This window comes from Myotis yumanensis, unplaced genomic scaffold (assembly GCF_028538775.1).
Source record: "Myotis yumanensis isolate MYYU_CA2020_CCGP unplaced genomic scaffold, mMyoYum1.0.hap1 SCAF_17, whole genome shotgun sequence".
Lineage (NCBI taxonomy): Eukaryota > Metazoa > Chordata > Mammalia > Chiroptera > Vespertilionidae > Myotis > Myotis yumanensis.
The window spans coordinates 33,455,706-33,470,744 of NW_027223768.1; the positions used below are offsets into that span (position 1 = coordinate 33,455,706).

Here is a 15,039-nt window from a genome sequence, read left to right on the forward strand (position 1 = left end):
CCAGGAGCCCCCGCAGCCATCACCGCAGCTTCCCTGGAGCAAGCAGACCAGACCTCATCCTCGGGGACCGCCTCGTCCCCCAGGGCACAAAAGCTGGGGTCTCAAAGCAGGTTTGCACTGGCCCTTTTTGGCTGTACTGGGGCATAGAAATCCAAGAGAGAGGAAAGGAATCTCACAGAGAAAGTTCCAGACCTCAAAAGTTCTCATCAGGGAACTATATCGTCTAAACACTTCCAAACACAACTGGCTCCCTGCCCAGGTACAGCACAAAGGCCAGATTCAAACCTGACCGAGGACTCCAGATTCACATGTGTGGTCTCCAGCCTGGACTCCTGCCTCCCACTTCTCAGGCCCCTTTCCCCAGCATCTGCCAAGACACGTGCTCTGAAGTGTCTACCAAAGAGGGAGGTTCTCTGAGCTGAGAAACAAGGACTGCCTCAACCTTCTGCGATGCCAAATGAACACAGACCGATGCGGCAGCAAGTGCGGCCAGGTGGGCGTCATAGTTAAACGGCTGTCACTGTCCAGGAGATGCAGCCTGTCTCACCTGGAGGACAGCGGACAAGATGCGTCTCCAGGCTCCCTGGGCCCAGGTCATGGACGCTTTCTCTTTGGGGAGGCAGGTGGCCTGCTGCAGAGACCGTCCTCGGAGGAGAGGGACACGGGAAAGCACGCAGGGGGAGGAGGGCTGGAAGAAAGGCGAGGGACAGAAAGCGCTGTGGGGGAGGGCCATAACCATCCATCAAAGACTAGGTACTTTTGCTGAAGTTTACTGGAAGTTTTCCCCTCTTTCTTGCTCTATAAAAAGAAAGAAAGAAGAAGAAAAAAAAAACATGTTGCAACTTCCTTTGTCACCGCACATGCTCAGGAAAAAACAGGCCCGACCCATTGCTTCACTTTCCCATCTGCACTAACGGTCAATCGCCCCATCCTGAGCCCCCACTTCTGCTCGCCCAGCTCCTGAGAGACAGGAGCCGAGAGCCTCCTGGCACCTGCCTGCTGCCTGCCACTCCTCCATGTGGGAGGTGAACACAAAAAGGATGTAACTCTTCAGAGCAAGAGAGAAGCCCTGCGAGGGCCCAAATGGGAGTAAAAGTTTACCCGCCACTGGGTCAGCCTGGCCATTTCCTGTCATTGCCCCCTCCCACCCTGGCTCTGAGCGATGGCAGGCAACACCCCATCCCAGCATGTCCTATCAGCGGAAGCCCCATGGGAAAACAAGCCTCTTTCCCCCTTGGCCACACAGAAGGTTAGAGCTCCCAGTGACGCGCCTCTGTGCCTCTGTTGGCCTAACTTTTGTCTGCACGATCTCCTGGGTGTCACAGGGGTGAGTCCACGAAGTGTCCCTGTCAGTGCCAGGCTAAAGTGACCCCACCTCTAACCCCTCCAGCCTCAGGGAGCCATCCCGTGCCTCTGTATCCTTCGTGGCCAGTCTGTTGCCTGCCTCATCACTTCCCAACACCACCTCCCTGAACGTCTTTCTTCGTGTGTAAAAGCTGGAACTGACCACCTGCCTACCAGCCAGAGGTAAGTCAGTCCTCAATGCTGTCGGTGGTAGGTTCTGCGACTTTAAGTGAAACAATGGATAATGAAACCAATTTTAGCGTAGGCTGAAGATACAAACAAGAGTTCAGTTCCACAGCAGCATCTTATCAATGTCATGATGGAACGACGTGATTATTCGAGGACCTGCTGTACTCCTGTCAGCGTGTCAAGTGGGAGCCTGTGTGAAGGGCACAGCCCCGATTTAGGAGGCAGTCTTCTTCACTCCTCTCGTTCCTTATACACACACAAAGGTGTTCTCTCCTCCTCTAAACTCTAACTTCCCAAAGGCAGGGCCTACATTTATCACTGTAGCAATTTGCACAAAAGAAGCATCCATAAATATTTGATGGTAAAACATAAATTGCTAGGTCAACTAAGTACTGACTTATAACGCAGCCACGGAGGAACTATTAGAGGCAGTTCCACAAGCTGTAAGGAGCCCCTTTCAGAGTTAGATACTTCCATCAATAGCAGCCTCAGGGCTCTGGACCGGCTATTGTGTCTGCCTGCAGACCCTCCCCCTCCAAATATTTCCAAGGCTCACTCAAATGTCACTTTTGTAGTAAAGCCCGGCCTGAGCCCCTATTTAAAATGTCAGCACGACAGACACACACACACACACACACACACACACACTCCCAGCATTCCAGGGACTCCTCCTCTTGCTTTATCTTCTCCTTCATACCTATCACCATCCAATAAGCTGTATCACTTAACTGACTGTTTTGTCTGTCTCTCTCTGCTAGAGGATAAGTAAGCTCCATGCAGGTAGGATTTGTATTCTGTTTTGTTTTTCTGGCCTGTGTGGTACAGTGATATATGCCCAGAGCCTAAAATAATTCTTAGTAGGTGCTCAATAAATAATTGCTAATGAGTGAATTATTCTGGATATGTTTCCTCAAAACTTTTACTTTGTAGTATTATTTTTAAGGATGAGCAACAGAGTGTAAGTAAAACACCTACCACAACACCTGATATGTAGTATCTGCTCAATAAAGCCTTGTTATTCATCTGGGAAGCCCTTTACAGTGTTGCTAAACTTTCAACAGTGATCTAATGAGGCAGAAGACAGAAGGCTGTTATATGTATCCAAGTCAACCTGCTGTTCTGATCTATCCTTAGGGAGGGAGGCTGTAAAAGTCAGTCTTGGCTCTGCTAATTGATTTTCTTGAGTGTAAGTTGCTTTGGCTCTCAGAGGGATAGAAGACACATAAGGCAAATCCTGCTTAGAAAAGTGGGGGGTCTAGTCTAAGCTGCTAGAAATCAACCCCCATTATTCAAAATTCCTCTCATCTCAAATAGCAGAAGAATTAAGGGAGCCCATTCTAGGCCAATCCTGCCATCTGAGCCTCCTGATGGCCAGTCAGCAGGGAAGACAGGAGGCAGGCAAGGAGGAGAAACGTTTGTAAACACTGCTTGAATGGCTGAATGAATAAAACTACTACAGCCAGGGGGAGGGTGAAAGAACAGTGGCCTGCAGACAGCAGCACAGAGAGGAGGGCTCCCAGGCCCCAGGCTCCCTGGAACCTGGCTGATCACCTCTTTCCCAGCATCTGGTTGCCTTCCCAGCAGTGGGGTTGCAGCAACAATAAGTGAAGAAAGCTCTTCAATTTGGGGTCCTTCCGAATCAAGTCTCAGTCCTTTCATTTACAAATGAGGAAACGGAATGGGCCCAGACAGGTTCTAGAACTTGCTGAGGACCACGCTGCCAGGTCTCTCAGTTCTGTTTCCCCTGGAAATCTGGGGCATGGAGTTGAGGTGGCCCCACGAGGTTCAAACCTCTAACCTCAGTCCCGGCAACTTGGTGTGCAACGCTGGTCCTCTTGCAACACACAGAGAAAGGCCAGCAGACCGATCACTGTGGACTGCATCTGTGTGTGTCTGCTGTGTCTGAAGCTAGCTAAGAGATGCCAAGAGCTGAGGGAAAGCTGGCAAGCTCCACAGCTGTTCCTCCCTCGGTCTAAGTTTCCCGAGAGGCAGAAGGGTTCATCTCCACACCAGAACAGGAAAAGGAGGGGCTCTGGAACAAGGAGGAGAGGAGAAGAGGCATCAATGGGAAAATGGGGTCAGGGCCCTTACAAGAACGAGAACTCTGTTAGCAGAAGCAGAAGCAGAAGGTGCCAGCTTGAGTCAGCAGATTCGAGTGGGTGGAGGGAAGAAATGCCCAGAAGTCTCTTCTGAGAGTGGCTTTTTAGTGGACAGGAGGAATAACAGGGACAGACACTCCCGGGGACCTTAATATACACCAGAGTCAGCCACACAGAGTCCAGCCCAATGTTGTCCTTTTCCCAGAACCTCCTCTTCAACCCTGAGGATCAGGGCTAGTACCTTATATTTATGTAGGGAGCATCCACTGCTAGTCAGTTATCACCCCTTTATTAGGCAGCCAGGTATAATGCTCAGGGCCGAAGTCCTCTATGAATTTAATAATGGCATTCAGTCACCACATGGAAATAAAAGGATACAAAAGTAACGAAGAGGGAGGTCTTCAAGGAATGCAGAATCCCGTGTCTAGCGGAGCCCCTTGCACATGGAGAAAGACACTGAACACGCGCAATAAAGGTTTCCAGTGTCCTGGTCAGTCTGGCAGGGAGGGGTGGGGGACCCGCTTCCGGAGTGAAAGGCTTCGTGAAAGCAGCAGCATCACGAAGATAGGGAGAGAATAGAGAGATACAGATGGGGCTGGGGCGCAGAGGCAAATGAGCTACAGATGGACAGATGGGATACACACTATGGCAAAGGGGAGGGGCTAGGGAAGAGAGTCCTATTAAGGAAACACCATAGGTAAGCCCCTTAATTTTTTTTTTTTAAATCGAGGTCAGATCAGAGAAGGATTTGGAAATCTCCTGTATTCTTCAGGCAAAGGGAACCCACTGAAGGGTTTAAACTGGGAAGCTACATGATCAGAGCTGGGCTTTCGGCAAACTAATCCTCCATGTGCCCCAAGGAATTGAGGGCCAAAACCTTCCTTCCATGGTTGAGGGTCTCAGAGTCAGCCATGTTTCTACTGCCTATCCCCACCCCCACCCCACTGTTCTCTATTCCGTCTTTCTCCAATTACATTTCAAACCCAGTTTTGTGCTCTTTTGAAAGCAACTAAGGCAAGGTAACCAAAACAACTGCATGAAATCAGGGGACACATGCAAGGGGCACCCATGCCCCTCTTCTTCTTTCCTAAGAGCACAGCCTGGGGTAGGGACACGCAGAGCATGAAGTCCCTGAGAATCCCACAGGCTCTGTGAAAAGAATGCGATGCTTGTGAGCCTGGCAGCCAGAGGGAAGAGTATAAACCTAAGCCTTTACAAAGCAGGTTACTACACATGCTCAGTTAGTCCCTGTGGCCTTCTGATCTAGGTGCTGTAAGGAGAGAGGTGCTGTAAGGAGAGAGGGCGGAAGGTACAAGATGACCCCTTGCTGCCCTCACCAGCACAACAGAGCACAGAGCTCCCAGCTCTAAGACACACAGTCTCTTCCCCTGTCACCTGCATTCCTGGAATGCTCTAAGTTCCACACGTGGCCTCAAAGGCACAGGGCTACCCTCTCCCTGCCCAGCCCCACAGCCCTAGAGCTCTGCTCTGCAGATTCTTCGCTTAGAGGGGATTCCCTCCCAGGCTCCTGGAGGCCGGCCTTCAGAACCTACCAGCCTTCCTCTAAGGATTACAGCCACCAGGGAAGGAGGCCCAGGCCTGGGGTAGGGAGGAGAGAGGAGAGGAACAGCACGGCTACCCAAGGACAGGGGCTCTGTCTGTCAGAGTTAAAAATAAACTCTTAGCAATTTACACCCAACTCCTCCTCTGCAGAGGCCAATGGGCCTTGGCAAACAGATCTCTCCCTGCGGAGGAAAGGCGGACAGACAGGAGGAGGCAGACATGGAGACACGGTCTGGGCATGTAACTCTAGCTGAAGGCAAAAGTCCTACCTTGGCTTCTGTCACTCTCCCCACTCACCCTTCTCCCAAATAAACCCTCATCTCAGAACAGACACAGAACCCTCCCCCTCCTGTGCTATGGTTAGCACCAACACCTGTCCAAGGATTAGAAAAATCAGAAAGAAGAGAATTCCCAAGGCAAACATTCTGCCCAGTATCCATCCATCAGTTGAACAGGTGTCCCAGCCACCTGAGCCCCTTTCCTCACCTCCTGCTCTAGGCCCCCAGGACCCATGGGCGGCAAGGGAAGAGGTCACCTTGATGGACCTCAATGGAACAGATCACCAATCCCCATCCCCACCGTCAGGAGGAAGATGAGACCCATGCTCTCTGGAACCCCTGCAGGTGGCTGAGCTGGGAGAGCCAGGAGGCCATGGCCTGACGCAGGAAGGAGGCCCAGCCAGGGCCTCTATTCTTGGAAGCTAAAGAGATGAGGTCACACTTGTGAATGTGGTAACTGGAAGCCCCAGCGCTACAGAGGTGGAGAGTATCGCTTAGCAACGGTCAGGAGTCCTAGGGCAGGTAGCAGGCTCAGCCCAGGGCAGCGGTGAGGGCCGGGGACAGCCACAGACAGGCCTCTCCGCCTCATCCCCACACACCTGCTGGCAGGGAGCTGTTTGCAGGTGGAGCTTGGAGGGAGCCAGAGCTATAGGCAAACAGCGGAAAGTCTGATGAACTCTGATGAACTCGTCCACCCGCCTCCGTGTCTCACCCTTCCCCTAGTGGGGAGCAAGCAAGGCGGCTCCCCAGAGCCCTGTGCACATGCATACAGCTCGCTACCTGGACAAGCACCAGCCACGGCTCACTCCCAGCACTCAGACCCTGGTCTGCTCCCAAACTACCTACCCAGCTCAGGCTGGGAGCCAAGCGGCAAATGGGGAGGACGAGAGTGACAAGAGGGAAGTTCAGCGTGGCAGGAAGACCTGGGACAGACACCAGGGCCAGGCATGAGGGTAGACTGCAGCAGTGGCAGGTTTATTTTTAGCTGCTGGGACAGAGGGGCTGTATCCTGGGCCAGGAGTCCCGGTTGCCTTGGAACAATATGGATAATCATAATGGCAGCCAAGTGACCAACTCAGTCACCTGCCTGAGGAAGTGGAGGGGTGCAGGAGCCGCCAGGAACACAAAGCTGGAAGAGCTGGCAGGTGTATTGCCAGCAGGAGACCTCCCCTCCCCCATCTGAGACTAGAAAGAGTTCACCTCTGCTTCAGGTTCAAAAGAAGCATCTTTGTAGAGAAAAGCTAAACAGAGAGAAGGCCTGGCCAGAGCGGTTCCCTTGGTTCCCTTCATCTTTTCTGGGACAAATAAAGCTTCCAAGGGTGGCCATGAAGCTGAGCCTTTGGTCACCACTCTGCACTCCAGACAAGTCCTGGAGGGCACCAGAGATGCCTGGAAACGCCCCTTAAAAGTAAGATACCCTTTCTTCTAGCTCTTTTGGAAGCTTGGCTTCCTAGTGCAGCGGTTCTCAACCTGTGGGTCACGACCCCTTTGGGGGTCGAATGACCCTTTCACAGGGGTCGCCTAAGACCATCGGAAAACACATATATAATTACATATTGTTTTTGTGATTAATCACTATGCTTTAATTATATAGTTCAGTTTGTAACAATGAAAATACATCCTGCATATTCAGATATTTACATTACGATTCATAACAGTAGCAAAATTACAGTTATGAAGTAGCAACGAAAATAATTTTATGGTTGGGGGTCACCACAACATGAGGAACTGTATTAAAGGGTCACGGCATTAGGAGGGTTGAGAACCACTGTCCTAGTAGAACAAACACACAGCCTGGCTGGTCTGGGAGGGAAGATCAGTTACAGACAGGGACTGACCTTGAGGCCATGTCCCAGCCTCTCCTACCTGCTGGATGGCACAGTGGCACACAAAAGTGTTTTCTGGGTCAGAACTCTGTACTGCCCGGCTGAGCACAATCTCATCACCTTTCCACTGTGTCTCTTCTTCCTCCCACCAAATCTGACGGCCCCGCACACAGGACCCGACAGTCCAGAGCTCCAGGCCTGAAACTACTGCTTAGCCTTGAACACAACTCATCAGGCACCCGTCTTCTCTTGCTTCTTCAGACCCCTGACGTCCCTCTTACCCAGTCCTTCGGGAAGGACTGGCATCTGAATGTAAATCCTAACTTCCCATCAGCTCTGGGAATCAGTCTCCAACTCTCACCTCAGAACAGGCCTAGTCCCTGCTGTATCTCTGAGTGAAATAGAAGGAGACACACATATGGATGGACACAGCCACCCGGAGGCAAAGCCTGACAGGACACTGTGCTAGATTACAGCCTCCCTCCCTCCCTCAGCAGGTGCCCCTGCACCACCCATCACAGAGCCATGTTTCAAATGGGAAAAGGGTTTCAGACAGGAAGAAAAAAATTCCCCATCTCCACCAGAGCACAACAATTCTTCTGATGTCAAGGAAGTAGATTCACACCCCATGGAGTTACACAGCCATCCTCTCTAACTGAAACACATCTGAGTGTTCACACTGCCAGGTATGAACAGCTGCTCAGTGAGGGTAACTAACTGGACACAGGCTGTCCTATCAAAAAGGCATCCATGCTGGCCCACATACTGCTGATGGTCCGGCATGTCAGCAAGCTACCCTGCCCGCCCTCAGCCTCTTCTTCCAGGGCAGCCGTCCACTGTCCCACAATGCCAAGTGCTCAAGGAGCCACTGACAGCCTGCCTGACACGCTGATATGTGCACTGAGGCCTGGAAAGTTTAACTGACCTGCTCAAGGTCACATAACTAGCTAGCAGGACACAAAGACGAGGTCTTTCCCCCTCCTTTCTAAGCTAGCACATAACCCATCACAATGGGCTCATCTCTAGGTATTTCCATCCATACATATCTTAAAATACAAAATATCAGTATTCCCCTAAAAACTAGATCTGATTTGGTGTGCATCAAGCTGCCACAGCTGTGGTCCCTTCTCTTTACCAGTGTCCCCATTTATAAGGTGACCTGCGTTGAAAGATCCCAGTGACTGTCAGTGGAGCTCGGTTTTGCACTGTCAGGTCTACAACCCCAGCAACACTGCCTTTAGCAGGTCAAGCGGAGGTCTCAGGGGAAGCAGGTCCCAAGACCTGGCTCTTACGCTGACACCAGGTAAGACCTTGGACAAACCACTCAATCCTTGTGGACTGGCCCAGCCTCTTCCTCCGTGAGATGGAACAAGTCAAGAAAGATGACAGGGGAGTCAGCTCTAAGGTGCTTCGAGGTATGGGTCCCTTCAGCACTGGGCCTTAAGTCATTACCAAGAGCAGCCGCAGCCCCTTCAAACACAAAGAACAATTCTGCTCTGCCCTGCCCGCCCACCCACTCTGGGGCATCTGTGAAGACAGTCCAGGGAGGAGGGGAAAGAGAGCCCACTTGGCCCTTGGAAGGGCGTGAAGAGGAGAGGGAGCAGGAAAGGAAGGCTCTGCCACAGACATGAAGCCACGGGGAGAATCCTGGGTCAGAGCACGAGGGGGGGCACCTGGGAATCGTGCAAGGGCTCAGAATCAGATGCCCGTGCTGTCCTCCCCTCTGTGGCTGACATTCCTCCTGGCACAGACTTCATAATAAGCAGAGCTTTGGCCCCTCCCCCAACCCAGGATTGGGCCAGGGATTAAGTCTGCCTTTGCAGTCCTGAAGCTTGGCTCCTCCAGGCCTCACCCTGAATCCCCTGCACCTGCTTCTTAAGTGAAACCATCACCTGATGATGGCCCAACTCCTCCGATCCCAAGCAGTCAAAACATGGTCATCACGGATACCAATCCCTCCACCCTCCTGAGGGGAGCCCCTACATTTCCCAGACACCCACCAACACCTGGTCCCGAGGCCTGGGGCTTTGCTCCACCCCCCCTCCTTCCGTAAGCCCCTGATCCCAGACCTCAGCTGAAGATTATGTTCAAGCTCCATCAAAGCCCAGAATTCACAAGTGAAAAAGGACCATGAGTCAACCGGCTTTGATCCTGCTCAGCGGATGCCAAGCGCCCTGCTGCAGTCTACAGGGGCCAGAGCCCCAGGAGAGGGACAGGGTCTCTGAAACCTGCCCTCAAAAAAAGCCCCAAGCCCCAACCTCTCCAATTCCTAATCTTTCTTTATAACATCCTGCTCACTTACTTCATGACCCTCAAACACTTTAAAACCTGCTTTTAATAGCAAGATGGCTTAGGTTCAATTATGAGACACCAGCCCTACTTGCTCCCTACCATCTGGACCTCCTGCTCTCCCCTCAACTCCACTACCCAGAGCCAACATCACCATCACCTCCTGAGGTCTGCTCCTTCCCCAGGGACCCAGTAATGAGCTGTTCTCAGCTCTTCCGGTCCTCACAGATTCCCGATCCTCACAGATGCCCGTGTCAAAGCTCCTCTATTCCCAAGAACACGATTTAACGCCTAGACCAGCAAAGTGCAGTGGGACTTTCTGCAGGGATAAAAATGTTCTTCCGAACTGTTCAATTCAGTAGCCACTGGCCACATGTAGCTCCTGAACACTGGAAAGGTGGCTAGCAACTGATTTGTTTAATTTTATTGAGTTTAATTAATTCTAATTTTAATAGCCATGCGTGGCGATTGGTTACCACATTGGACAGTAACACCCTAGACTTCGTTTGTTAGTTTCACCTTCTCCAAATCGGTTTCTCGACCACCCCCCCCCCCCCCCCGCCCCAATTTTAAGGCCACTTTATATATCTGTGTCCTCCATACAACATATAGGAGGATGCTCAGTGAACTATGAACTACCTGTAACCATCATGAATGTAAGAGGCTGATCTGGTCAATGAAACTTGCCTCACCTTCTGATCCTATCCTGCAAACCCCAGTCTGGACTCTGCCCAGTCACCCAGCCACACTCCCATCTTGCTCCCCAACAGGCATGCATGAGGTGTGCTGGGTAAGATGCTCCCTGTACGGTGGGGATGTGGGAGCTCTGGCCTTCCCTCTGACAGTATCCAGACCAGCCATGACAGGTTCAATCAGCTCCCCTCCAGAACACCAAAGGCAGCCACGATGCTGCACTACGCGATCCGGGGCAAAAGGACGCTGGAGAAAGGAAAGGAGAAGACACACCAAGCAACATTTTCTCTAACCCAGTGGTTCTCAACCTTCTGGCCCTTTAAATACAGTTCCTCATGTTGTGACCCAACCATAAAATTATTTTCGTTGCTACTTCATCACTGTAATGTTGCTACTGGTATGAATCGTAATGTAAATATCTGATATGCAGGATGGTCTTAGGCGACCCCTGTGAAAGGGTCCTTCGACCGCCAAAGGGGTCGCGACCCACAGGTTGAGAACCTCTGTAACCCGTGCAATGGAAAGGTAAACAGATAAGTTACGACAGCATCCTATATTTTTTTTAAGCAATAACATGTTTCACCTAATCTGAGCCACAGCAGAGAGGGAAAACAATGCCAGCTTTAATTAAATTTGTTCAGCTAATAACCAAGAGTCACCATGACACAGTGAAGCAGGAAGCAGCTGAGGAACTGCACAGGGAATACGACCAATTACTACTCAGGTGGCTTGAGACCAGGTGTCCCTATCAAAGAAACAGTTCATAGGGTTCCCATATTCTTGTACAAAAAAAATAATAATAAATAAGATTTTTATCGAACACTCCCTAAAAAAGGAAGGGAGTGGTGAAAGTGCTTGTCACCATAGATTCAAAACTCATGGAGCTGCTGAGTTGGTTTATAAACTCCAACTTCAGGGATGACTGCTGAGAAATACCCACCCAGCACCCCCTCGCCCAGTCCAGGAGGTCCTGGGTGACAGTGTAGCTCCTCATGGGGCAGCAGCCAGTCCCAGGTACAGGCCTGCTGAGGGCGCTCCAGTTACAAAGTGTGAAGAGGCCTGAGACCCAGAGTCAGGTGTCCTGGGTTCTAACCCTGACTCTGCCAGGTGCATGGCTACCTTACCTCAAGCACATCTTCGCTCTGGGCCTTACTCTTCTCATCTGCAAAATGAGGGGATCAGATGAGATGACCTCTAATTCCCTCTGACTCTGAACTAAGCAGAAGCAGCCAGGAGAGATGGTGAGGTGAGGTCATAGCACCCACCAAAAGCCTTTACATGTTAGATCTCTCGGGTGGAGAGAGAAGCAGCAGGGCGGGCAAGTTGAGACTTACATTTTAAGCAGTGAGTTCACTTAATCAGGCTAAGAGGTCACAGACCACAGACAGGGAGTAGGGCATCTGGACAGCCACCACCTCCCTCCCATCAATTCTCAGGCGTCAGAACCCTCATCAGAGGCCCTGCTCTCTGCCCCAAGTCCCCAGGAACGGTGTGACACGCTGTGCAGGGTACAGGCCTTTCTCTTTTTCTGTAGGCACCATCCCCATGGGGCAACCCCTCCTGCCCCTGCCCCACCCCCATCTTCCTCCCTTGCTATATAATCAAAACACTCCTGCTTTTGAAAATCACTTCACTACTCAGCACCTAAGGTTGAGTTAATCAAGAGTCAAGATCTAGAAATCTCTTTGGTGTATGTCTGGCACAGGATGCTTTGAACCAAATTCCCCCACAGCTGTAATTATGTGTTGGCCAATATTTGGATATGGAAGTGCTGTTGACACTGCTGTCAGTCTCCGAATGCCTCATCCCTGCTTTCTTCCTCTGTTATTAAGCTTTTCACAAAGATGTGTGGGAAATCTACAATTTAACAGTTGATTCAACTTGTAAGATCTGGGAGCAGACTACCTGTCAAAACAGACTCTGACTTCAATCTTCACCCCTTCCTAACCCGAGAAGGATAAACGACGAGTGTTATTTAAAACACTGCGGGATTTTCCCTTTCTTTCAGAGCTATTCGAAGAGGGTCAATGTCCAAATCCCTCTCCTATTAATTACAACAGAAATCTTAATTGCCACCCAAAAGCATTTTAGAGGGTGGTTGTGTGTGCCCATTAAACAGAAAAAGGAGCAGAAATTGAGAGCTTTTGTTCTAAAGTCTCCATACAATATTCCAACTTTCCAAGAAAATGAGCAGCCAATGTCCCCAAACTGCTGATGGGGGGAAGGCAGATGACATCTCAGAGGAGACAAAACTTTGCTGGAAAGAACCGTCTGTCACTTCCTCAATCGTACAGGTTAAATGTGGTCAAACAGTATTCACTCAATTCAACTCCCCAAGGTCAGAGCCATGGTCAAACAACCCCTCCCCTCCCAGCCCCAGTTATGAGAATGGAAAGAGTGGTCTAAGGCACAAAAAGTATTCAAGTGTCCATGGTGCTGATAGATTCCTTCTCACACCGTCCAAGTCTAAACAACGATCAGAAGCCCACACCACCACCTTAAAGTAGAAACCAAAGAAATCTTGACAGTGTTGAGCTTGTTGAAAGCTCTCCCCCAAAAAGGAGGATGAAAGGAGCAAGAACAAATAATTTTTAGAGGCCTAAAATCTGGAAATTGGACATTCTTGCCCTCTCCAATCGTGAGGTACATACCAGGGTTCTATTACATCTAATTATATATTCCAACAGTCCCATCCTTAACACACACATATCTGAGTTTTGTATTAATAGCTGAAATGCAGCTAGCAGTGTGGGGGGGGGGGGGGTGAGGAGGAAAAGATAAATATAACACAGGAAGTAATTTTCTCCTCCAATCATTAACACCCCCCAGGGGAAGTCGGGGTGATGTGTCACCTTAGAGATGCGGTTTGATATGAAAACCCTCTGAGCAGACCTTTTAAATGACTCTGAACACTGGTTCCCACTGCACTGGGACGACACTGGGGACTCATCCATCTCCCCAGACCTCCAAGTCCATTCTGGTTAACTTCTGAAGTTGGTATTCTCTCTGAAATCCCCATTTTCCTCCTACCACACCCCCTCAAAAAAGAAAAAAAAGAGGTTGGGTTTCCCCAGTTCAAGGATAACGCTCCCTCCCACTGCCCACCAATGGCCCATGTCCAGGACTCCGATCCGATGTGCGGAATCGGTACGGGGCCAAGCGTGGTTTCCAAACCCGGTTTGCAAAGATCAATGACGCTATGGAAACAGCCGACGCCGCGCCGAGCCTGCTGGCCTCCCATCTGGAGCCTCCCAGGCGCGGAAGGTAGGGTAGGAGGGCGCCTGCTCTCCGATCAAAACAAACCCTCCTTCCGCGGGGGGCGGGGGTGGGCGGGCCAGGGGGGCGGGAGGTGGCCCCGCGGAATCCCCAGCCTCGCACGACCTCCCGGCCGGCGCGCGCCCAGGAGGCCCGGCCGCGCTCGCGAGGCCCAGGGAAATGAAATCACACATTCCGGCTCCCAAATAAGGAGCGAGGCTAAACAAACCTCCGAGCTCCGACTTCTCCAAACCAACCGACCAACCGGCTCAATGAGTAATGGGTCTTTTGTGCCCGCGGAAAGAAAGGAAGGAGGGAGGAGAGGATGGGGAACCGCAACCCCGGGAAATCACTTCCTCGAGGCGCGGTGAGAATTTAGCAGAAGTGGTCCCGACGCCAACCGTTCGGCCCCGGCTGGATCCCGCTCCAACCCCAAAATGGCAGAGTCCCCGGGAGTCCCCTCGAGTCCCCCTGCCGCTCGCAACCCGAGTGACCGGAAACGCGGGGCCGACAGCGCGGTCGGCTCATCAGACCTGACCTTCCCGCTGCCCGCGCCCCGGCCGCGCGCTCGGCGCCCTCGGCGCCCCGACCCGCCGCCCCGCGCGAGGCCCGGACGCCGGCCCGGGACAGGGTCGGCGCGGTCAACGCTGAGCGATCGTGCGCCGCGGCCGCTCCCGGCCCCGGGGCGGGTCCCGGGGAGCTCCCCCGCGCCCGCCCGCCCCTCCCGCGGCCCCCGAACCTACTTTCAGGGCGAATTTCTCCTGCGTCCTCTTGTTGAAGATCTGCAAAACTTTCCCGTTGATGCCCAGCCCCAGGACCTGCGTGGTGACCTTGTAGTCGTCGATGATGGCGTTCTTCTTGATCTGCAGGCTCGACTTGACGTGGAACTGGGGGAACTGCTGCGGGGGCTGCGGCGGCGGCTGGGACGGGGCGGGGGGGCTGCGGCGGCGGCGGCGGCGGCGGGTTGGGGAACAGCACCGGCGGGGTCTGGCCCTGCGAGTTGGACAGCATGGTGCCGGGAGACGCGGGCGCCGGGGCTGGAGGGCCCCCGGCCGCCCCCTCCTCCGGCTCCGGACGGGGTCCCCGCCACCCCCCGCCCGGCGACGAAGTTTGCTCCGGGCTGGAGCCGGCTTCCCCGGCCGGGCCCGGCTCCAGGCTCGGCGGGTCGCGGGGCTCCGTGGGTCCCGCCGTGCTCCGCTGGCGCCCACCGGCCCTGCTCCCACCCTCCCCCCGGGGGCCTGGCGCTCGGTGGAACGCGGGACGGCGGGGGCCCAGCCGGGGGGAAGCGGCCGCGCGACAAACTACCCTGCCCGGGGGCCCGCGGCCGCGTCACAGGCTTGTCTACGTCCGGGGCCGGTCCTTAAAGGGGAGGGTCGGAGGGGCGGGGCTGGGGGCGGAGGGGCGGGGCTGGTGGGCGTGGGGGAAGGGGAGGGGCTGGCCTTAAAGGGAAGGACAGGAGGCCTACGAAGCGGGGAGGGCGGGGCTGGGAGCTGGGAGCTGGGA

General features: G+C 52.9%; 1 protein-coding gene across 1 annotated transcript in view; it reads right to left on the minus strand.

Moving 5' to 3' along the window:
- The window catches only part of MAPKAPK2 (MAPK activated protein kinase 2), a 42,687-nt gene extending 28,058 nt beyond the window's left edge, over positions 1-14,629 (minus strand). The window contains 2 exon segments of the mRNA XM_070396046.1: positions 14,280-14,469; positions 14,471-14,629. Of these exon segments, the coding sequence (XP_070252147.1) occupies positions 14,280-14,469; positions 14,471-14,547 (267 nt within the window). The 5' untranslated portion in view covers positions 14,548-14,629.
- Between the last annotated feature and the right edge of the window lie 410 nt (positions 14,630-15,039).